General features: G+C 39.9%; 2 protein-coding genes across 3 annotated transcripts in view; one reads left to right on the top strand and one right to left on the bottom strand.

The window, feature by feature from the left end:
- The window catches only part of abl1 (c-abl oncogene 1, non-receptor tyrosine kinase), a 54,738-nt gene extending 50,442 nt beyond the window's left edge, over positions 1-4,296 (top strand). For both annotated transcript variants that reach the window (XM_041810618.1, XM_041810619.1), the window contains one exon: positions 1,145-4,296. In XM_041810618.1, coding sequence (XP_041666552.1) covers positions 1,145-2,814 — 1,670 coding nt within the window. In that variant the 3' untranslated portion in view covers positions 2,815-4,296. The remainder of the gene's footprint in view (positions 1-1,144) is intronic.
- A 1,724-nt stretch (positions 4,297-6,020) lies between these two features.
- On the bottom strand, positions 6,021-25,350 carry rab14l (RAB14, member RAS oncogene family, like). Its single transcript, XM_041811172.1, has 8 exons — positions 25,199-25,350; positions 16,541-16,599; positions 13,268-13,321; positions 11,121-11,298; positions 10,482-10,548; positions 8,672-8,759; positions 8,379-8,409; positions 6,021-8,277 (listed from the first exon to the last, which is right to left on the bottom strand). The coding sequence occupies exons 2-8, from the start codon at positions 16,590-16,592 to the stop codon at positions 8,100-8,102; spliced, it is 648 nt and encodes a 215-aa protein (XP_041667106.1). The 5' UTR covers positions 16,593-16,599; positions 25,199-25,350; the 3' UTR covers positions 6,021-8,099.
- Positions 25,351-25,849: the final 499 nt, after the last annotated feature.

Raw genomic sequence — 25,849 nt, 5'->3', positions numbered from 1 at the left:
TAGGCTTTTAAACAGATAAAGATCAGCCTTGAATTCTAAGCTCTGTCCAGCTGCAAGCTCACTTTTTAGGAATAAAAAGTTACAGACTACTTCAGTGCCTTAAATAATAAACAAGTACTGATTAACTTCAGGGGAAAAAGAAGTTTGAATGTTTTTTAAAAACTTTGATGGTTCTAATTGTGCCTGGCATTGCTGCTGCAGGATAGAGGTGTGGTTCTAAATAAACTAATTTTTATCTCTGATCTACATCCAGAAAGAAGAATTAAAGTGTTTTAAACTCACGTTGTTGTGGATCACATTAAAACCAGCGATTTGTATTCAGCAGTTTGACTTAGAAGACCATACCGCTGTGTCAGCGTTGTGCCAATCTATGGTGCTCACTTTTAAAGCATCTACACAGGCAGTGGTGCTGCTGGTGGGAATGGACATAAGCTCTCAAGGCATTATTATAAACGTGTGCTCATTATGCAGCACCGTCCTTGTTGAAGCAATACCGTGGCTTTTTCTTAATACCCTGGGATTCAGTATCACTGTGTTACCATCAATTCCTAGTCTGCACACCCAAAGTACAGAGAGGTTGTTGTCCTCAGAGCGGGAAGCTGAGGTTCAGATCCAGCCTGTTAACATTTCTAAGTTAAGATTGAAATTGTATGGAAACTATTATTTAAAAAAAGATGGCTATTTTGGGGTATTTGATAAAAAGGAATCTTAACACGTGCATTCAAATCAAGGTGGGCAGGTGCTGAGCCAAAAGAGAAAACATGAAGTAAATGAAAGGTGTCCCACACACTGCAGAGCTCCAAAATCAGAATTGTTTATTGCACCAAATTATTTACTAATCCAGCACTGAATGAGATCAGCTGTGCTTGAAATGTCACTATTTTGGTAAAAGAAATAATGTGGATTTTGGAGCCCTTCAGTGTGTCTTTTTTTCTTTTTTTTTTTGGTTACTTTGTATTTAGATAATTGAATCATGACCCATGACCTTCAAAAAAAAACTTTCCATAGTATTTTATTCCATCAATAATAACATTCAACGTTCTTAAACATTTTTATTCTTTATTCTTTAAACATGTTTGGTGATTTACTTTGCTTTCATTCTCTGTCACTGATGATTGTCTTTACTTTTCTGGCTCTTCCTCAGACCCCGTAGATCCAGAAGCAGCTGTCTCATCACCCATGCTTCCTAGGAAAGAGCGCCCTCTCCTGGACAGTAGCCTGAATGATGATGACCGCCTGCTCCCCAAAGACAAGGACAAGACCCGAGGCAGTGGTTTCCTCAGTCTTATCAAGAAGAAGAAGAAGAACGCCCCCGCCCCGCCCAAACGCAGCTCCTCTTTTAGAGAGATGGACATCCATCCCGACAGGAGAGGTGTGACTCCAGACCCTCGAGAAAGTGAGAGCTTCAACAACGGTGCTGCCATTAATGACGTCACACATGGCTTGGACTCTGCCAAGTTCCTGAGTATTAATAATAACGGGGCAGGGGGGATCACGAATGGGGCTCCGACATATCCAGGACCCTTGTTTCCCAGGAAGAAGGGAGCTCCGGCGATGCCCAGCCCCGGAGGGAAAGCGGCTACGACACCGCCCAGTGAGGAGGAAACCATGTCCAACTCAAAGCGCTTCCTTTGGTCCTCGAGCATGCCCTCAGGCTCAGATGGTACCGAGTGGAAGTCCGTCACTCTGCCGCGAGACCTCGGCCAGCGACACTTCGACTCTGGGACCTTCGGGGGCAAACCAGCTCTGCCACGCAAAAGAACCAGTGAGCAAAAAGGGGAGAATGCTCCTAGAATGGGCACCCTGACTCCCCCGCCTCGTCTGACTACATCAGCAGATGCCTCCTCTTCTTTCTTAGGCAAAGACTCTGACCCAAGTCCTGGTTCTAGTCCCCAGGCTTTGACACCTAAAGTTGTAAGGAGGCCAGGGCTGCCTGGGCTTGAGAACTCCAAAACCAGCGCTCTTCACGCTGAGCTCCTCAAATCAAATGTGTTCCCTGCTTTAGGTTTAGCGGGGGAGGAGTGCCGTGCCCGCAGGAACAAGCACTCTGTGGACTCCTCATCTGTCAGGGAGAGAGGGAAGCTTCAGAAACCCAAACCAGCCCCACCCCCACCACCTACTAGTGCCAAATCAGGCAAGAGTTCCCGCAGCCCCACCCAGGATCCTCCCTCCCCCTCCTCCACCACCTCAGACATCAAAGCTAAGGGCCTCCCCTCTGTCTCAGAGCCTCCCCACACCACCACCACTGCCAGCGACCGCGAGGGCTCTAAGAAGCTACCGCTGGGCTCCTCCTCCTCCAAACCTCAGCCGTTAAAGACCTCCACCTCCTCTTCCTCAGTGACCACCTCCCTCTCCAGCCACAGCCTTGGAGGCTTCTCTTCCTCCCTCACCTCCCCCATTGATCAGAGCTCACCCAATGCTTTCATCCCACTAGTGAACACCCGACGCTCCCTCCGCAAGACTGCGCCCCGTCAGGGTTCAGAGAGCACCCCCAAGTCAGCCGTGACACGGGAGATGGTGCTAGAAGGCACCGAGCTGCTCCGTGCCGCCATTTCACGCAACTCGGAGCAGACGGGTAGCCATAGCGCTGTGCTGGAGGCTGGAAAGAACCTGTCCAAGTACTGCATGAGCTTCGTTGACTCCATACAGCAGATGAGGAACAAGTTCGCCTTCCGTGAGGCCATCAACAAGCTGGAGAGTAGTCTGCGTGAGCTGCAGATCTGCCCCACGGCCACAGGGGGCGCCAACACGCAGCAGGACTTCAGCAAGCTGCTGTCCTCTGTCAAAGAGATCAGTGACATTGTTCAGAGGTAGCGCCGTAAAAATTTCACCAGACCAGTAAACTGATGAATTTTATCTTTACTACCCTTTCTTCCTGAGTATGAATTGTTCGTTTTAAGCTCATGTTGATTTGAGGGTAGTAGAGCTGCAGAGCGAACGCTCTGAAAGCCTGTGGTTATTGTGGATGGAATCAAAGGAATCTCTGTGGATGTCGTGAGACAGTTTGCAATATAGAAAAAAAAAGCCTTAACCATGAATAAACAGTGTCTTTAAGCCTTAATGAGAGGCTCAGGGCCAAGTCTTCATCAACATGACTTTTCACCAATCATTTTTGAAAGCGTCATGTTTTGTATTTGAGTTCTCCCCTTTATGCCTGACACTAGTAAACTACGGCCTGTTTTTGTTTCCATCATTGTTACAGTGTTGGAGCTTTCACTGATGCAGATGACAATGAACAAAAAACACTAAACCTCACCTTGTTACCTTAAAAACACTTCAACTCATCCTCTGTTGTAAATTAGGGAGTCCCAGTGTTTATAACCTGAACATTTCCTGTTGCCTTCATACCCCGTCATCATATGATTGGTTGTATGCTGAGTGTGTTTGGTCTGTATGAGTGCCTTTTTGCAGTATTTGCAACCATGTGCCATAAACTAATACTAGTGGGAGCAAGTAAATGAGGCTTCCCTGCACACATTGGGAACAAGTAGTGCCTTGGCTGAGTTTTACAGGTGGTAAGGAGTAGTTTTGTTTGTTTGATTGATTGCCATACCAAAAAAAGTTTGTCTCCAGTCTGTGCTGGAGAGGGACCAGGGTGCACGATCTGCAACTCAGCGGATTCGACTGACTTATTTTATGCTGTCCTAAGACAGGACCTTTTCTTTTTAATACAAGTTTCTTTCTTCTTTCTCTACACGCCAGTCACAGAAGCCATCAGTAGCAGCCCAGCAGGTTATTTTTATCAGACAGAAGAAGCACACAAAACAGCCTTTTGTCCTGAGAGAATTCCACTGTTTCTAATGGATTTCCACCCCAGAAAAAACCCACACAGATATATCCTGGGGGAAACACTGGACTGAAATATTTGTCGATGTCACTTGCTGTCTTACAAATAAACATATGAGAAGCTGACCATTTAAGACTGAAAACACCCATGAAATTCCACTTATACGTTCCTTTTACTCGTCTGCAAATGTTTGACATTTTCAGTGTTTGTGCTGTCGTCATTTCACCCCGTGTGCCCCATCTGACTGCGATGCCTGAGGACACAAAGTCGAAAACAAGCTGCCTTGACTTCATCACGGTACTCTGAGTGTTGGCTTTTTTTTTTTTCTTAAAGAAAAATCCACCCTTTTACAACCATACCACTACTCTTTTGTCTACGCCTTGTCACAGATTTTGTAAACAAACTTTGCCTTCCTTTGTAAATATGATTTCTTTTTTCCTATTTGTTTCCCCTCTAGCCTTGGTGCAATTTTTGTTGCAATAAAGTACAAAGCAATTGTGCTACTTGAAATCCAAACTAAGTCTTGTGCCTTTTTTTCCTCAATCGAGATCAGGGGTGGAAATTGTAGTATCATAAATACCTGTGAAAACATGTAGCTTTTGTATTATTGTAAGCATGGTTGTACAAACTCCTACAGCCCACCAAGACTTGCCCCAAGGTACACCAGTGTGCCGTGCCATACCATTTGAGAACCACTGTCCTAAAGGACACATCAGTATCAGTATGCGTTGCCTTGCTATGAGGTTGACTCTCTACTATGTTCTTGTCATAGGAGACCCACCCCACCACAGATTTTCAAGAGTTACTACTGCAGCTGTCATGCTGTGAAATATTTCACACTTTCAGAAGTATGGTTCAACTATAGGTAGCATGGGCCAATATAGACTTTTACAAGTGTTCTATATGAGTTTAATTAAGACTGACGATTTTGCTGTTTCACTTTATCATAGACATGGGAATTTACCTGAACAACCTGGTTGGAGATCCATTCTCTTGTTGTTCTTGCCATTAAGGAAGATCACATTTTATTTTAAAGATCCTCAGTAGCTACTCAGTACATAAAGTAAACTTTAAATTAAATACTTTTTAGTTTTACTTGAGTAGATTTATAGACCAGCGCTTTTACTGGAGTAAATTGTAATTGGAGTAACTGTGCTTTTTACTTGAACAGTTGTGTACTTTTTCCATCTGTGGTACATAGTGAGGGTATGATTCCACATCACATCTAATATTTTGGATTTGGTCATGTTTCTGGTGGACTGTTGTTGTTTTTGACGTGAGACACATTTGCACCATGGGAGAAGCTTTCCACTGAGTTACACATTTCTGCCTGGGACTGCTGGTGCTCCTAAAGCGGTGGTTTTCAAATGTTTCTTTGCTCAAGGCACTGCTCAAAGAGAAAAAAAACACCCTTTTATTCACGCAGAATCACCTCTTTAAAAGTGTAGTTTAACTACATGTATTGGGGACCAATTTTGACACTTGTAGTGTTAAATTTAACTCTTTTATTAACACTGTCAGTTTTGTTGTGTATTGTACTTAATTATAGAGGTGTGACTTTGTCTGACCAACCTGGTTGGGGATCTATTCTCTTCTTCTTGTCAAAAAGGAAATATATTTTACTGTACAACTCCTCAGTAGCTACCCAACACTCCAAGTAAACTTTAAATAATTTTTAGTTTTACTTGAGTAGATTTATAGACCACCACTTTCCTGTAGTGTTCCTATACACTTTTAAGAATCACATTTACAACTTTTAAGACCTAAGCTGACAAATTATCCTCTATTGTGAGGCAAAAATTAAATGCATGTGAGATTTCTCAGTACACTGGACAGAGCTGAATTATCTGGTTTTCTTTAATGTAAATGAAATGTTGATTGAAGAGATATTTTTGGTCAGAAGCACCCAAATTTGAGGTTTCCTGGCACAATTAATGCCTCTTTCTACCAATGTATGGTATGTTGATACTCATCTAACATGCACATCAAGCATTTATTCAACAAAGAAGGACCTCTCACTAGCAAAAGATAGGACTTTTTATGGGCTTAAATTTAAGAAGTCCAATTTAAGACCTCATAAATTTGAAGGATCCACAAGAACGCTTTACAGTAAATTTTAACCAGAGTAATTGTACTTTCACTTTCGTACAATAGTTGTTCTTTTTCCATCTCTGATACAGAGCAACCCTTTTCCCCATTTCAAGTTTTGTACAGCTTAAAAAAGACGCAGAGCAACAGGTTATGTATAATTTATTTTTTCTGTCTAGAGTATTTTGTCATTAAAATCAAAATGTCAACATTTTAAAATCATATACACTCAAGAACGCATTAAATGTTAGCACAGCTCCTTAAAAATTTATACATATGTACTTTTTTTGTACTTGTGGACAGACAAAAGCAGGAAGTGGTCACTCAGACTGCAAAGAGGTGGGACACAGGAAAAAGGAAGACCCCAGCCCACCGACTTCCCACAACAACAAACCAATCCCTGCTCCCCAAAAAAGTTAAGACAGCGATGCAGGCCCCTCTCATGTGGAGGAGCAACGATGGGGTGGAAAGAGGGGAAAGAAAAAAACAATATAAACATAAAAGTGCCCCATTCTCCGCTCCATACAGAGATGAGAGGAAAGAACGTCTGCAGACATAAATACTAGTTAGCACATCATCAATCCGCTTCCTCTCCCCTCAACCAATCAACAGGTTCAGTAGTGTGCAGATGGGGTGGTTTGGGAGGGGGTTCTAGGTGTCTGTCCTTTACATACATTTATTAATAGAAACTATGTTACAGAATTTCCCAAGCATGAATTACAGGCAACCCACTAGCACATCAACTGTACAGATCTTGGCAGAGCCAGCAAATAAATTTCTAAACCCGAGTAGCGAGGTCATCACCAATAGTTAAGAAGCGATATTTACAGCTGTCCAATCAGGGAATCACTCTATGGTACAGAAAAATTGTACTTCAGGAGACAAAAGAAGCATAATTGGATTTGACAATTTCACTGTTTTGGGGGTGGGGGCATGCTGCTTGGTGTTGTAATATACAAGGCAGAGAAACAACAACCGCCCAAATAAACGACAGATCAGCTCTTCAGGTGCAGCACTTTAGATAAAGGAGTGTTTTTTTTTTTTTTTTACATCTGTGGGACCATGCTGCTGACATTTTATACAGCCACCACTTGTTACTGCAGAAATTCTCCTAAAAACTTGATTTATTGAATCAGGGGTGAGTCCAACAGCAGTGTGAAGAGCAAGTGCAGCAAAAAGATAACATTAATTATAATAAGGCAACAAACAATGACAAAGAAAATGCTGGTAAAAGACAGAAACTGTTGATATGACCTGATGGAGAGTTTCAGGGGTTTAGATGTGTGAGGAGAGGGAGAGCTGGTGCAAAGAAACCAATGTGAATGAATCTTCAAACAGAAAGCAGTGTTTGTTTTAGTAAAAGTGTCATTAACTTAATCGAGAGAAACTCCCATCCCATCAGACAAGCTGAAAAACACCCAATACTCCTTCCTGTGATATCTCCTCAGAGACGGAGGAATCGCCACAGAGGCATTTCTGTTAATTCATGGTTTCCTACGCCTCTCTCTCTCCAGGAACAGGATTAAAAAAAAAGCCATGAGCAGAGCTTAAAAGCTCCTTAAGCTACACAATCTCTAGCCTCTTCCTGTGTGGCTGCATTAAATACTACTCTGTTGCTTTGCCGCCCAATTCCACCAAATTTAGGTACGAGTGAGAAGTCACACCTGCGTGTTTGGATAAATGCTGGATCGGTAAACCATGCAGGAGAGGTGTTGCAGTTTGAGATTATAATTTAGAGCCGATACAAACAGATAGAGACCAGTTGTGGATGAATTAATGCAGTGTTTTCATGTGGTACAGAGCTAGAAAACCAAACGTAAAAAACAGTCTCGGTTTGTCGTTATCATATGAACATTACATCTATGTCAAGTGTCAGTAACCCGTGTGATGTGTGGTGGCGTTTATGACAGTGTGACACAAGGGGTGGACTGGATGGTGCAAGAGAAGGGAAGAAGAGGAGAGTTATGGGATGATAACATACACAGATTTAAGAGGAGGAGGAGTGAGAGGGGCAGAGAGGAGGAGGGAGATGTAGTCCACACAGCCCAGCTCGGTCTGGCCCAAGTCTGCCCCCTCCCACTTCCTCCTTCCCTCCGTAGCCTCCTGGTGCAGTGAGGGAGGAGGGTGGATGGAGGTGGAGGGATGGATGAAGGGCGGGCAGGACAGACACAGAGAGAGTGAGTGAGAGAGAGGGCAAGATGGAGGGGGTTTTTTTGCTTGGTCATTAGCAGCCACAGCCTTCCCTCTGGGGCTGTGGTTCGCTGGTTAGCCGGCCGCCCTGGGGAGCCGACGGCTTGTGTTGCACCCCTGACTCAGCGGCGTTCAGGTCCAGGCTGCCATCTTGGATGTTCTGGTAGATCTTCTTAGCTGCTTCCAGGAAGGCGTCCTCGACGTTTTCGCCTCTAAAGAGGGAGAGTAAATACAATCGTGAGAAAGAGGCAGCTGGGAGTTGTAAGAAGTTGCTGTAAGAAGAGGGAAATCAGTGTGATGTAGTCAGACTCACGTTTTCGCACTTGCTTCCAGAAACAACAGACCTGTAAAAAGAGGGACAGTCCGTTATACAAGGTTAAAGGCTCAAATACCTATAAAAACACAGCAACAAAATTATTTTACCAAAAACAAAGATTTCAGATATGCTGTTGGAACTCCTGTTATTATTTTGTGTTTAATAGTCAGACGGATTTTAAAGACTGTTTAGTCAAAATATCTGGAATGATTACTTTAGACATTGAAGGAAAGTACAAGTGATTGTCAAGGGAAACAATTCTGCCTCTCAGCATGTTCTGTCTTGCTCACCGTTCTCCTCAGCAAACTGCTTTGCTTCCTCATACGTGACGTCCCTTTGAGCCTCCAGGTCGGCTTTGTTTCCTATGAGAATGATCACCTGGGACACAGGAAGAGGAAGAGTGGTTATCCTCTAGACACTTTGCTACTTCCTGTAAGAAATGTAATTTCCAGTCTTCAGAGTGCCAAAACTGCTGAATGCAGAAGAGGACAACAGTTCCTAATGTAGCTGATAGACTGCTGAGTTGTCCAAGAGATGGAGAAAGACAAACACTGAGGAACTGACACTCTTAACAATCACCAGAGACTCTGCCCCTAGCAGCTGTGATGTAATTAGTGCTGTAATGTACTGAGCTTCCTTGTTTTTGCACTGAGGAACTTTAGACTGACAGAGCTGCGGCACCATCACTGTGAACCACTCATATTTTATCACTTCTTTAAGTGCTTTTTCAAAATTTCTCTAAACAGTTCTCACAGTGGCAGCAACATATGACGTCCAGTGCTTTGGTGAATATGTTTAGCATAAAGCAATCATAAAAATAAAGTGCATATTAAAAGTATTCACTCCCTTGGATGTTTTACCCTTTCGTTGATTTTATAAATCAATCATGGTCAATAAAGTTTGGCTTTTTTGACAAAAAATACCTCTTTAATGTCAAAGTGAAAACAGATCTCTCTCCCACTTGCCAAGAAGCATCCCCACAGCTTGATGCTGCCACCACCGTGCTTCACAGTGGAGACTATGTGTTTGTGGTAATGTACAGTGTTTGGTGTCCAGTGTCTTGTCTGATGGCCAACAAGCTCCATGTTGCACGCAACAGCTGTTGTGTGCAAAGTCTCTCCCATCTCAGCTGCTGAGGCTTGTAGCTCCTTCAGAGTAGTCATATGTGTCTTGGTGGCCTCTCTCACTAGTCTCCTCCTTGCACAGTCACTCAGTTTGAGAGGACAGCCTGATCCAGGTAGATTTACACATGTGCCATATACCTTCCATTTCATGGAATTGTTTTTCGTATCCATCCCGACTTAAACTTTTTAATAACCTTTTCTCTGAGTTGCTTGAAAAAGCCAAATTATATGGACCATAATTAATTTACAAAAGCAATAAAAGGATAAAATATCCAAGGGGATCAATATTTCTTATAAGCACTGAAAAATACTAAGTTTCAGTCTCATCTTAAATAACAGATGCTATAAATACTCCAATGGAGTAATAGCTCTTGTTGACACTGTAAGTATAAGCAAAGATTAAACTGCAACAATGCCACCATGTGGCCAAACCCAGTCACTAAAACTAAAAGGAGAAAAACTGCTAGTAAAAGGCTTTTATGAGTTACTTTGTAATTTTTTTTAATAAAGCTGAGAGAGAAAAACCCACAGATGCTCATTATTACATACTCTTATATTGACATGGTCAGGCTTACATTACAGTTGTATTTTTCAAAAGTGCAAAAGAACACTGTGAATATCCAATAAAAAGTCCAATAAATCTGCATAATCTGTTAAATATATATAATTTAATACTTCTTTTACAGGAGAAAATCTTTTTTCCATTTGCCGTTAGAGAGTGAATGGGACACACTGCAGGGACACACTTCTCTGAAGAAACACAGCATAGTAAATGAGAGCGGTATGATTTAGAGCTAATCATATTTACCAAGAAATTCAATTTAAGAAATGGAAAGAGCTGTGTGGCCTCAAACAGGCTCAGGGGAGAGGGCGAATCACCGAGGAAAGAAAACCACACAGTCAAAGAGAAACTGTAAATCCACACAAACTCTGACTCCGGTCCACAGAATGAAAAGATTAATATTTGTGTACTTACAGTATTAGGATTGGTGAGGTTTCTGGCATCAGTCAACCAGCTGCTCAGGTGGTTGTATGTGCTTCTCCTGCATGACATCATCAGAGGGACAGGGGTTACTATGACAACAGGCAAGGACTTAATAACATGCCTACTATGAGAAGCATCAGAAAAGAGGCTACAGCTGCTACTTCATAATAACGGCGTAGAAATGAGAGCAGGAGGAAGTTCAAGGGGAATTTGAAGAAGAGGCATTTTAAAATCATATTTGTGCATTATTTAAGTCCAGCAGACTCTGAAATAGATACATTACTGTAAACATATTAGCTTTTCAAGGAATAACTGTTTTTGGTTCCCTTGGGGGGCCTTGCAGGGTGGGTGCTTGGTGTGGTATGGACATAAATTCCACATGTTGGACTGTGTTTATTTGGCTGCAGCTGATACCATCTCACAGTTTGGGTAAAAAGCTCCGACCCAAGCTGTAAGACAAACTCTTCATGTTTGTTCAGGGAGGGGGGTCTGTCTACTTATCACATGCTTTTCCTTCCGTTTACCTTCCTCTCAACATAAATGTTTTTCTACTATGCATACAGTGTATAGCTGAGATCATGTCGTAACTGTGTCTCCCATACATCTGGGTACTTATCAAGCATCCTGTACCTGGTGATGTCGTACACCATGAGCGCCCCTGCGGCTCCACGATAGTAGGAGCGAGTGACGGCCCTGAAGCGCTCCTGTCCCGCCGTGTCCCAAATCTGCAGCTTGATCTTCTGGCCACTCACCTCGATTATCCGTGTACCGAACTCTACGCCGATCGTGTGAGGGCAGTCAGCCATGACTGGGGAGAGGGAGTGAGTTAAAGACAATTAGCCATACTGTTGCCATTGTATCTCCAGAATTCAGCCCATTTTGATGCTGGCACACATTTCTGTGATCATTTGCTGTTTTTACAGCTTTATCTGCTCTAGGGCTTATCACTGTATTAATCAGCCTCAGGTTTTCAAAATAAAGCTGCAGCAAACCGTCTTTGACTAGATCTGTTAAGAGAAACCACATGGTTGGTACGGCTACTTAAATGGAAACATACAGCTATAGATGCCAGGACTGTGAAGTTTTATCATTAACAATATGAGCATTTCCAACAAAAAAACTGCAAGAACCCTGTTTTTTTTTAATTGAAAATGTGTTTTACATAAACAAGCAATGCTTTCTTACTTAGCATGTGTACAAACTGGATTGAGGCCTGGATGTAATAGCTGTGCTATCACTCCTTTCAGGTAAAGTCAGATTAAGCTCAAGCTCGACATCTCCTAACATCAGACAATTTGGTGCCAACTTTAAGGTGGAAGAAAAGGTTCTTTATTTAATATTTATTTTGGACTCATTTGGAACTTGAAGTGAAAAAGTATAGTTTCTTTTTTGGACCCAACGGCTAGTCTGCTTTAAAGTGTTAAGTAGTACATTTTTATTAATGGCTGCCAACTGTCTGGTTCCAGGTTGAGGAACTAAAGCTCTGTTTACATTTTGCATGCATTTGATTCATTCTAGGCATCTGGATACCAACTGACTGCACTGCACATGCACCCATACTGTGCATTAACAATACGTCTTCAGGAACCACCTGAAATCAGAGCTAACTTGCCTGCCTCTAATGCAAACAGCCCATGCATCATTCTGTGGCTCTCTTTATGTGGCTTTGTAACCATGCATGCTGTGTGCAGTGAACAGCTGGCAATACAAACAAATGGGGACGGACTAGCCACAAGCTAAGGTGGTGCCTTTTGAAACAGCTTTTCTACCCAACTTTTTTAACAACATTTTTTAAAGTCTCTGTAAAGTGAAATCCAAAATATGTGTCTAGACACACTAGTTATGTTGGAATAAGGTTGCTGTAAACATGTCAAAACACGGAGATTAATGTGTGACAGAACTTTGGATTTAGACAGAAAGTTTTTCAGCACTTTAGACAACACAAGTTAGAAAAACTCTGATCTATTTTAACGGTCAAATGTGAGAGAAAATGTTGGCATACGACAAGTCTTACACTGAAAGACGTCACGAAAGAACATAGGTACTGACATCAGCTAAAACTGTCTTAAAACATCACATCAGCTCTAATTTTCAATTGGTGTATCTCTAGTCTTACTATTGTACTGAAAATTAATAACGCCTTCTAAACTTCAGCAATGCCTATATGCTGAAAAACAGCATTCCTTCTTGCTTATTGCTCATTGCATTACTTAAGTGTTGTCATAATTGCGTTAAAGGAAGTATCGAAAGTTTTCTTGCATTATCAAAAAGTTGAAAGCTGTAATCTGGAGCCTAGTGTTACCTTATAAGACATTGGGAACACACGTGTTAACACGTACTTGATCTTTATTGGTAACCTGGAGCAGATGTATTAACAGTCAGCTATCTCTGTACTTACAGCTGTCTGTTTCTTAGGTATCAACACTCAGAGAGCAGCAATTCTTTTTAAAACTGACACTGAAACCCTTTTCTAAATCACCCCAGCTCGTGTGAGCTTGTGTGTGTGCAGGATGTGACGGTGGTGTGTGAATTACGAACACAGCATCTGGCTTGTTAATAGTAGCACCAAACAAGACAGAGCTGAATGGTGATGGGAGGCTGCAGCTGACTGGCACACAGAAGAAGAGTCTCTCACTGTGGAGCTTCTATGTCTGACTTCCGCTGGCGTATAAAGAAATCTAAACCATTTAGACTCTCCAATCTAACCTGGCAACCTTACACACACTCTGCAGCACATGCATGGATGAAAAGGAGTCAAAATCATGGCAGGCACTTACATTTCTTTTCTGTGAACTGGTGAAGCAAACATGACTTCCCTACCCCCATGTCCCCTGTGGAGCGGGAGCGGGAGCGAGAGAGAGAGAGAGAGAGAGAGAGAGAAACTCAGGTCAACCGAGGAAATAACAGACGAGCAACAATTCTCTATTCAAGCCTGCAGTGTTGCCCCCATGCATGATGTAGCAGCCCCCCAGGGACTGTCAGAAATGATACTCAAATTTTCATGTGGAGTGGTAAGAGAGACATGGTGTAAGACTAAGATAAAGTTTGACGATGCATGTTTTTCATCCATTTTGACACTAATGGTACATTTGTTCTGGAGCTTGATCTTGTTTGTGTAATCATCTGTGACTCCAGAGTCTCTCATTGGCTCATCTACATGAGAGAAAACATGTGCAAGCTAACAAAAATTCAACACTAATCCGTGAGATTGAGAAATCTATATTCTGCTTTCCGAGAAGGGTCAACATTTGTCAGTACTGCCACGGTAGGAGCAACATTACTAAATTCAGTCAGCTACAACAATACAAAAAAGGAGCTTTGAAAATTGTATGCAACTCCCAACAAGCAGGATTACATCTTAAACACGTCACTGTTCAAAAACTTAACTTTGAGTTTCCTTGAAAGAATTATAAATAAAAGAGAGGAAAAAGTAAAAGCGACTTTCTCTCCTGAGTGCTCTTTGAAACTCATCCACACACTCCTTTAATATCCAGACGGAGCACTGGCTTTGAGGCATGGCGTTTCAGGTTTCACCGAAGAGGAGGGTAAACAGCCCCGAGCTGTGGGTCTATGTGTTTATGCATATGTCTGTGTGTGAATGTAAGCACGAGCAAAATCGGCAATATGTTCACTGACAGCTCAAATATGTCAGCAGCACTGAACAGAGCCTTGATAAAGAGGAAGGGTATTAAAAAACACACATTTTGCATTAAAAACGCTCATTGATAAGTTACATAAGTGAGCCTTATTTTCTTTGACTGATGTGTTCACTATTTTATTAATAAATACAGTGCATTCAAAAAGTATTCAGACCCCTTAAATTTTTCCAGTTATGTTATATTTCAGCCTGGCTGAGCTCTAGAGATCCATGTGGAGATGGGACAAAGTTCCAGGGGGACAACCATGACTGCACCCCTTCACCGATCTGGGCTTTATGGCAGAGTGGCTAGATGGAAACCTCTCCTCAGTTCAACCACATGAAAGTCCGCTTGGAGTTTGCAAAGAAAACTCCAAATGAAAGCTTACGTCTAGACCATTGTTACTACACCCCTCTCAACCAAAGAGCCGAACTGTTGAAATATACCCTGCAACCTGAAAAGTAGCAAAAAGGGTCAAAAAGTGGCAAAAATCAGTGAAAAGGGACAAAGTAGGCATAAAATGTCAAAAATGAGTAAGAAGTGACTAAAATGGGCAAAAAGCACCAGAGTGGCAAAAAAAGTGAATAAAAGTGGCATTCAATGGCAAAAGGCAGCTTAAATGGGCAAAAAGTGGCAAAAAGGGGATAAGAAAATTGCAAATAGCAAAAAGTAGGATAAAAGGGGAAAAAAAGGGGCAAAAGTGGCAAAAATGGGCTTTAAGCAGTAAAAATTGATTAAAAGTGGCAAAAAAATGAAAAAAGGGCAAAAATTTGCAAATAAGGGCAATGAAAATATACATACAAAAAAATAAGGTTGACATATAAAGCCAACTGTGTACGTGTGGGAAACACTGATTATTGTGACTTGCACTGGATAAGGTTTACTGGGGGAATAATATTTCAAATTAAGACATTAAAAAACACAAATTATCACAAAAGAGCCACGCGTTGCAAATCACTGGTCTAGACGCTCCTCCATAAAGCCCAGATCTGTGGGTGGTTGCAGTGATTTTTGTCCCATCTCCAACAGGATATCTGGAGCTCAGTCAGAGTGACCATCAGGTTCTTGGTCCCTGGGTTCTTCTCCCATAATCACTCAGTTTGGCCGGGCAACCAGCTCTTGGAAGAGTCCTCATCGTGCCAAATTTCTTCCATCTGAGAATTTATTATCTTAAATTGTCCACTGTGACTTGGAGACCTTCAGTGCAGAAAAATTTTATAGCTTTCCTCAGATCTGAGCCTTGGAACAATCCTGTCTCAGCTGAAAGGTCTTCTATAGAGAGCTATGTGCCTTTACAAATCATGTCCAATCAGTTTATTTTACCACAGGTGGACTACAACAGTGTTAATTTTGGCAGCTATTTTTAATATTAGTCTTAGTTTTAGTCCTTAAATGAAATGCATTTTAGTTTTTGTCACGATTTAGTTAGTTCTAGCCTTTTTAGTTTTAGTCTAGTCTCAAAACATTTTAGTCTCGTTTTAGTCCAAAATCGGGTACCAATTCATTAGGGCTGGGTATAGTTAAGAACCTCACGATTGGATTCGATTTTGATTCTTGAGGTTGCGATTCGATTCGATATTGATTTAAATGTTTCAATGTCGGTTCAGTAAGAAGTAGAAATACACAAATAACCTATCGACACTCGGGGGGGGTGTTGCAATGCATCGATTAATTGACATTTTTACCCACCCCTACAAATCATGGTAGTGTGTTTTATGCACCCTGCCAAACCTGGGGTCCCTGCTCTCTACAGCTGAGAGGCAGAGGAGCTACAGCTGCATTGTTTTTTGACTGACACTCCTACAGTGGAGAAATATCACAGATTTTTAATGTCCAACGAAAACTACATTACATTCTAGTCTAGTTTTAGTTTTCTTGACCAAACTAAACTTAGTTTTTATCAGTTTTAGTCATCACAGACCTATTTTTGTTGGTCTTAGTCTAGTTTTTGTCATGGAAAAAAGGCTGCCGACCAAACTTTTTTATTCATAGTTTTAGCTGACGAAATTTACACTGGACTACAATCAAGATGTGGAAACATCTCTAAGAGATTATCATGGGAGGAACTTGAGCTAAATTTCAAAGTTTTTTTTGCAGAGGGTCTGACTACTTATGCCACTGTTAAGGTTCAGATTTTTACAAGCCTTTGATTAAAAAAAAAAAAATTAATTCTGCTTTCACTGACATGATGGAGTACTGAGTAGATTAATAAGAAAAAAAATGATTGTCGCTATGACATAACATCATTTTTCTGACTGCACTGTACATGCAATTTTTTTTCCAATGTCTCCAAGCAGATGAATGTAGACATGCAGAAACTAGTCATTTTTAAAATATGACATTGTAAATAAGAACAGTCCCAAACTAACAAGAAAAGACGGACCCAGGAGAAAACGGGCATTGCTCACTTACCGATAATGATGTATTTGAAAATGTAGGAATAGTTGTACGGTGCGGTGGCCATTGTGGCTCTGAAAGAGACGAAGGGAAATTCAAACATGTAAACTGTCAATGAGGCTATCTTTATAGGTCTGTTTTTAAGTCTTATGCATGCAAAAGCAAATGTTTACTTAAATTGTGTGCACATTAGAGAAGAAAATAAGTTATAAAAATAGATAAAAGATGATTTAGACAACATGCAATCAGATAAAAAAAACCATTCAATCTCGAAGAAGAGGGTAACTAAAAAGGATTCATTTCCATATCTATATGAAACTTAAAAACACTGCAAAGCTTTAACTTAAATTGGTCATGTAAGGGCCAGTGTTATTCCCCAAAGCCATAATCCTGTCAGACCAACAGGTCCACAACAATATGTGAGCCAAGCCAGGCCAAATCCTTCAATGCACGCCAGTGCAGACACAACATTATAATTCAATGGGAAAGTGAATAAACACATCGTGTAAACAGTCCAGTCACACCACTGGAATAGTTATGAAACTATACAGTGCAAATAGAGTAACCTACTTATAACACAGCACTCATCACCATCAGTGAGTATGAGTATGAATAATGAATGTGTCTAATACTTCTGATTACACTTCTACAATGTTACAGCCAAGACATATGTAATCAAAGATAAAACTCTTCTTATTCACTTGATAAGCCAGGAGGTGCTAAGACTACACTTCCCACACACACAATATTTCTACTTACACAACTAAATGCAGGGGAAAAAACAGCCGCAGCTTTGTAGACCAGTGACAAATGACAAACAGCTTAGAATATAATCTGTTAAATATAAATGCATCCTAAATGTCACCCTGAATGTTCACCAACAAAGTCTGCATAATTATCAGAAAACATCAACACTTGTACTGTCACTTTGGACTTGGACATATGCTTTCAATGTATTACTATGATAACATCAATGAAATTGAACACTCCATGGAGCCAAATCAGTGTTTTTTGGGGTACTTCTGCATTTACTGGATAGAAGCAGACAGGCAGGAGAGTAAGAAGAGAGAGGACATCAGGGAGGCCAAATGGAATTGAACCCTGTCTGCTGTGATAAGGACTCATCCTTAATGGTACACACTTTACTAGATGAGATATAAAGTCGATTTTCAGGCTACTTTTGACTCAACGAGTACCACCTATGAGACTGCAGATTGAAGATGTAAGCATAAACTGGTTTGTGTGAGTGACTCACCATGCCACAAATTTTAAAAACATTTGATGTTTTTTTATAAACATATTTATAAGTGAACATCACTGTTTTTTCTGAACATTGTTAATTCCTGCCCCTAACTTGCACAAAAAGTAGTGCCATGATGTTTCAAGATATTGCTGGGCCTGTGGAGATAAAAATGCAGATACTCATGTTCTAAAGGCCTAAGAAGGTATTTTAATACAGATGTTAACGTGCAATTTTCTGAAATGACAGTCACACAACTCCCACTCTAATTTATTCAATCACATCCGTCATATCACAATAAGAATCTTATTGCCAATCTAAGCCTTCTTAACTACTCTGAAGCTTACAGACAGGAGTAATTGGTGATTATAGTATTTCCACATCTCAGCAGCTTCTGTGATAAGAACATTGACAGACATTGACTGAAAGCACCAGCAACACTACTGCAATATTGCAGACACTGACTTACATCTTAACATAACGGCCAAGGTTTCTTTTACAGTAGTTACAATAACAGAATTTAACATGTTGATACACTAGAAAAAAAGTAAAAGATTTTGATCCCTTTTCCAAAACCAGGTCAACAAAAACTGATGTCTTAGGCACATAAAAATGGTTATATTTTTTATTTCTGGCTTTCAGCCTGCTTATTAGAAAGTGTCCCTACACACAGACAATGATTTGACAAACTGTTAATGACAATAAAACTAAAAATAAACAAGATTTTCTGAAACTAATGTATACCAAAATTAAATTGAATTTCCACTGAATTATTATTAATAGTCTAGAGTAAGTGTATGCTGTGATGTGGAGTTCACAACTGTAAGTACACAGGCCAAGATCAAGAGAAAAACAGGTGACAGCACGGTCTCCTCTGCTCTCTGTTTGCAACAAACACTAATATCAATATATGCATCTCAATTGGTTGCTAAAGGGACTTCGCAATATTTTGAATGGTGACAATCATATCGTATCTTTCGCCAAGTATCAAACTTTTTCAAATTAATTGCTGATATGAAAGGAAGTCTGTGATACAGAATAAATAGCTTCAGTTGTTTTTCTGTCCACTTGGTGATGCTGTTGTGCCCTTTGTCCAGTGAGATTGGCAGAAGTGACGGTCATACAGCAGGAGAAAATTAGTACAACCAATATGGCAGCACCAAGGAAAGGACATGAGGAATGCAAGCAGGACACAGACAAAATAGCCATGACACATGGGGTTTGTAAGGAGTGCTGCATGAAAATAAATTTCTGTGGTAATACGCTAAAAATTAAGGCCAGGCTAATTCTAAATCAGCTAAACGGTTGAAAAGAAAAAGGTATAGATAGTTATATATGGTATTGCAATACTCTGTGTATTGCAAGAGGTTTAAAATCGCAATAATATCGGAATAAGTATCGTGATAACATCACATCATTGGGCCACTAGTGATTCCCACCCCTAGTAGTGGCTGTGTCTGAGGGCATAGCAGAGATATACATAAAAGGCCTCAGTAACAATCAAAGCAATCCTGCACCTTCCTGCACATTTGTGGGTACGTGTCGATGTGTTTCTAGGTTCCCTGACGCGTAAATGCTATGCAACAATCAGAAAATAACATCTGATTTCTTTGTATCATTGCTTTGTTTGTTACCTCTGGCTCTCTCTATACTTCATCTCGATGTTGATCACCCATAGCTACTGGCTCTCTGTGGCTTTGGGTTTAATACAAACATCTGTAGTTTTTTTCCATAACTTCAGTACTTTTTGGCATTATTGCATATAAAATGAACCAATGCTATGTTGTTTAGGGGAGGTGGTATCAAAAAAGCATCATAGTATCCAAAATTTTGACCTTATTTTCTCCTGTTACTTCTAAGGCTGGGAAATCAAATAGAAATTCAAACTAAACTGAATATGTCCTGCAATTTTCAAACCACGGTGTTTGCTATTTTTCCTTAATCTCAGATGTGTGTCAAAACACCAGTTTTTTTTATTTATTTTTTTGAAGTAGGGATGTCATTTTTGTTATGTTTTTTTCAAAATCATTTAGCCTTAGTTTAATCTATCCAATTTTGTGTTGGTTATAATATAAAAGAAATACTTAATACGAATACTACTAGTATTAATACTAATACTAAAGAAATAATTGTATATTAAATCTCAATATACCAACTAAAGATTTTATCCAAAATAAAAAAAGGAAATGTGTATGTCAAATATACTGAATTTTCCACAATCTGCAATCTACAAGACTCACACAGAACTGCAGTAATTCATATATACATGGTAACAATGATTTAAAATAGGCATGTTGACAAGTGAATAAAGTGATCATTTTGCCAGGTAGAGGAGAAGAAGCTCCTTAGTGGTACGTAGGCCAGTATTTCTCAACAGCAGAAGTCCCAGTTTCCTCTATTATTTACAGAGAAACACAGTAGGGATGCTTGGTAATTTGGATGGCACTGAGTGGACACAGACTATCTAAAGTAAACAGTGTTGTAATTTACATCTTCACAGAAAAACTGCCAGCACCATGGGCTTGGGTCTCAGCTAAAAATAGCCCTGACACCCAACTGATACCAAGAGATGCCTCACTGTTCACACCCCATTCACAGCACATGAACATCCAGGGAAAATCCTTCATATAACCATATCCCCACTATTAGTAAATGAAAGAAAAAATACTCATAAACACTGGTTGAATAGCCACAAGGATATGTCTACTTTAATAGCATGTTTGGTCTTATGTAAATGATTTGGCCATGATCAAGACAGGAGAAAGTTCTTCCTCAAGAATAACTTCACTGCCAAAATTACTTGCCACATTAGAATCTCCTTACTTAAAAGTATATCTGTAGGTGTGCTGCTTTAAAATACTGTATCAAAGTGCTGCTATAACAATAAATAATTCAGGCTTAACAACCAGGAGCAAAATCATTCAACAGTCTGATATGTCCATGGCTAAGGAAGTCACCCTCAAACTAGTGCTTATCTCTGATCTCTGTTTTTCCTGTTCTTAAAGAAACGCCTGGAAACTGAAATCTGTGTCACATCTGAATGATGTGCTGATTTTAGGCTTATACATCTCTAGTTTAGTGATGATGCTAGACTCGCAAGATTAATGCTGACACAAGCTTGAGGAATGTGGATGTGATACGAGTATCTAAGAGGGAAGTAACATTATTAGAGCAAACAAGAACAAATGGGAATTTAAGGGAGAGACTAAAGAAGCAGACTTTCAGAAGGAAAAAGTCTAGCTAGTTGCTGAAGTAGGAAGGGGTCACTGAAATAAGGAAGATTGGAGACAGTAATATCATAGAGAAGAAATTCAGGGGGCATGCAAGGGTAACTGGTTCAGGTTAATCCAGGTCAATGCACCAAAGAAACATTTGCCTCAGTGGGACACGGGTACCCTCACGATGACACATGCTGACAAACAAATTGACTCCAGTAATAAATGTTTCAGGAGAGCAACAAAAATCTGATGGCTGAAAACATCAGATAAAATGGCGTACTCATGTATGGAGATTCATATAAATAACTATGACAAATTATAAGTATTTTTGAAACCCTTGCTCTCCAGTTAATTAAAAAGTATACATTTCTTAATGACGCTGAAAACTGCCAAATGATGACATGAACACTGTCAACAACTCACAGAGAGACCAGAGCAGGCTGTGGCTGTTTTTGTTAGTAGTCTTAGTAAAGACTTGGCTCACACTCAGTCCCCCACAAAATCTGCAACTTGACCTGACACTTGGTGATTACTCTGGCTAACACAGACCCCATAACAGATGTAAAACTGTCTGTGTGAACTTAGTAATGTAATGATCATCAACAAACACTCTCTGACAACTCTTTGCACTACTTTCTTGAATAATAAAGTTAAGGCTGTCACAATTTTCAATACTTTCAATACTGGATGACTCTAAAATAGTTTAATTTTTTAATTAATGAATGCCTTACATACTATTCTGACAGGATCAGAATAAGCTGTAGACCTCTGATAGTTTGTGAATTACACACTGACATCAGTGTTTGGTGCATCTGCAAGGGCTTTATGAAGTCCGTACTGAAGTTCATAATGCACCTGAACAAGGTTATTACAGTTAACTAAAACTAACTAAATAACTACAACTAAAATTCAAAAATCATTTCAGCTAACTGAAACTAAATAAAAATTAAGCTTTACTGGAAAAAAACTAAAACTGTATAGTGTGCTTACAAAACTAACTAAAATAAAATAAAAATGGAGGCAAAATATCCTTAGTTTTAGTCTTTGACACAACCATATTGACTGGCACCTTCACCAGAGTCTGGGGAGAGTAAAATTGCCTGAATTGATTGGTTCAGACTTCATACAGTGGCAGTCTTATGTCTGGAGTTGTATTCAAACATTTAAACAAATAAAATGAAAAGTGAAAAGTAGCCTGTTTGAATATGTGTTAAAAAATGTATGACGTTCCCTCAGCCCTGACATGTACCCGAAAAACACTAAAACTAAAAAAAAAGGAACTGAAATGAAACATTTTTTTCAAAATAAAAACTAAACTAACAAACCAGCAGTCAAAACTAATAAAAACTAAACTGAAATTGAACACAGAAAGGGAAAATGAAATAAAAACTAAACTAATGAAAAATCCCAAACTATCATAACCTTGCACCTGAATTTACTGAAATTTTTTAAAGATAAACATAAAGGTGCAGCAGAGCTGCAGCAATGAAAACACAATGAATTCTTATTTCTAAAGTAATAAAAAAATGCAATGTTGTGCACACCTTGCCGGTGAAGTTCTCTTCATGTGTCCTATATTTTCCAATAGACAACATGTGCTGAAATGTTTTTTTTCTTCTATAAATATTTCTAACATTTTTAGATATGTAGAAAGCTGTCCATGGCTAATAAACTGGTAAAAAAAATCTCCCCCAACTCTTCCATTACGCATCACTGTCACAAAAGTAACCCATGTGTATCTGCAGCTGATCAGGCAGATCAGAAGAGGGAGAGGAAGAAGGTTGAGCATCCCACCCATTTATCTATGGAGGCATGACTTCTATTGTTAAATATCAACCTCCCCTGCCATGTAACTGGTTTTTATGCTGTTGATGCTGTAGATATTAGTCTGCGCTATCAATTCTGGATCATAACATACCAACAGCAGCCTTCCATGCGTAGATCAATTGTTGGAGCCTAGTCACTGAATGCTGAGTGACACATTTCGTATCCTAAATTGTGTTATGCATTAAATGTAGTGCTGAATGATTCAAACACAACATCAGGCACTTGTAAAGGGAAGTATACGAAGAACAGAAGCACTATGCATGAGAGAGCAGCGGCGTGTACATGTACATTTGGACAGCAGAGTTTAAATGAATAAGTAAATTTATGTCAAATATAGTATATAACTGAAAGCAAAGCACTGTTAATTACCTAAATTAGTGAAAATCTTGTTTACCATGTCCCGGGCAGCCTCTATTGTTTATTTTTTGTTTTAGTAGTAGTACCCGTGTTATTCTGTGTGTGCTGAAAATGGTCAGTAACTGGCCCTGGAGTTATTACTTTAATTACAGACATGGTCAATTCGTATCATAGGATTAAAATGCAGACATCCTGCACAATTATTACATACTTCTTCTCTGCAAATAGGGCTTTAGTTGGAAATTAACTAAAACTTAGGGCTTATTACAATAACCAACCATAAGCAAATCTTTAGATTCCTATGGTACATTTGATAGCCTTTTCCAAGCACTCTGCTGTCATAAGACCCTCATGTGGTTTTCAATACCCTGGAAGGTGAAGGTATACCCCGCCAGACTAAAAATTAGATTCAAATGTGATAACCCCCCCTTCAGCTTTTTGCTCATTACATAGAAATAAACCCCATGAGTATCCATCAAGGGGAAGGCGAGTCAGGACCATGTGACCAGACTGCAGTCTCAGCACTTCTGTTACTCTCTTACACACCGCATCCTTCTCCCAAGAAACACTGTCGCTGTTTTTCACTCTCTTAACAGCCACTTTCTATGGAAGAAATGATGAATGACATGTGGGATGAGAAGTCACTGGGCTGTCAGGAAATCCTGACATAAAGTCACAGTGCCTCTGTAATGTTCAGGCCCACTATTCAAATCATGTGATTTCTCTGAGCCCTAAAAGCAACACAATTAGATCATCACAACTGTTTACAGGCAAGTCAGAGCATACTGTAAACACACATATGCATCTAATTTATAACTCCATGACATAATCTGTATGATTGCATATAATACATAGAAAATAACTCACAGATCAAAACTGATAGTATAAACAGTGTATTGGTACCAGTAATGGAAATGATGTAGCATATGGGGTGAGATTAAGGAGGTTCTATCCAAATTTGCAACACCTTAATACTTGAAAGGCTTAACAAACGCTCTTTTTTTTTTTTTTTATTCAAATAAAACATATCTATTGTTTGCAAAAATACAGCCAAGGATGAAGCTAACACAATGATGGCTAAAGGATTATTGGTTATAATGTGCATCACTGCACAACAAATGACCAGAAATCCTTTATATAATAGAAAAATATTGAGGATACTGTCTGCTTAAACAAACATAATAAACTCCACTGCTGTTTATACTTTATTCTGGCATCGTTAGTCTAACGGTTGAGCCTGATCCCGAATCCGCTGGTTAGCTTAGCTTAACAACCGGCAAAATGACAGCATCTGCTTGTTTAATACTCTAGTGATAACACATGGGTGACATTTCACATTACTACGCAGGATAAGACCAGGAAGATGTACACATTTAAGTTGATATGTGGCGATTTGATCATGCCTGATAACAAACACGGCCCTAAAATTAGCTGTTTTGACAGCTATAATTGCGTTAGCAAGCTAGCTACCTGCTTGCTGACATCACTGGCTGTTCCTTGAAAACAAAACGTTCAAACCATTATATTTAAGCTTAGTAGGTTGGCTCTTTTTGCACATGAGGACGCAGACAATGTCATGCTATGAGTATAAGGAGGCTACAAAGTAATTTGCATTATTTTATAAAACCTACCATACACCAAACAAACGAAAGCTACCGATAGCGTTAGCATGCTAGTTTGCCAGCTAGCTGCAGTGGTTGGATTATGGAAGCTAAATACGTAACTTACTTAGCTTGTCAGGCCGTATTTAGTCATCGCCGAGGCAGGAATTTGTCGCAAAAATAGTAATTTTCAACCAAATTGAACGCAGTATGTCCTGTTCTTGAATGCTATTGACCAACGCTGACCTGGTATTAGCCACCTATTAGCTATTTGGTTAGCTTGGCAATTAGCTGACTCCCGGCTAACCCAGACTAGCTAACTTAACAGTTACAGCAGTTTCTTAACCTAAATATTAGTGTGACCGTTATCAGACCCTGTGCAGGTATGTGCATGAGTGTGTCCAAGTATTCTGTGTTTTTCTTTCCTTACCAGTTATTAAACCTTTGAGCTTTGTGATCTAGAGCTGTTCAGAGGAGGAATGCAGGTTATCCTGGCTCAAGTATGATCTGTCTATCCAAGATGGCTGCTCACGGCACAGGGTTTCCTCCGCTGTATACAATGGGCTTCTGGGACAAAGAGCATCATATGCGGCGACTGCGGTCTGTTCACCAACAGTGGGCTCTCCTCAGAGAAAGGTAAACTCACCTGCACAGGTGTAAATACGTATACTGTGCCGAAACATCACCAAACAATCAGAAAGTGATGTATTTCTGATATCATGACAAAGATGAAAATGAGAGACTTAAAGTTGAGTTAGGAGGTAATGGGCTTCACATTTTTCACTTGGGTTATGGAACATGTCTTTATGTAAATTAAAAGGCGTGGGGTTGAGCCTAGAGATAAGCTATATCTACGATACTGTGTATAAAAAAATAGATTTTTCATACTGATGCCCAGTAGTTAGTTGTTCATCAACATGTCTCAAGAAGAATGTGATCACCCTCTACAACAACACTGTGCATGTATTCAGCATGAAATCCCATTTACAACTTACTGTATTCAGGGAAAAATTACACATTTATCCAGGAGTGGAAAGTAACTCGTTACATCCACTCAAATTAATAGTCTTTATTTTTCAAT

Source organism: Cheilinus undulatus, linkage group 17 (genome assembly GCF_018320785.1).
Source record: "Cheilinus undulatus linkage group 17, ASM1832078v1, whole genome shotgun sequence".
NCBI classification, from domain to species: Eukaryota; Metazoa; Chordata; class Actinopteri; order Labriformes; family Labridae; genus Cheilinus; species Cheilinus undulatus.
The sequence above is the reverse complement of the archived record's forward strand: the minus strand, read 5'-3'. Positions and strand labels throughout refer to the sequence as shown.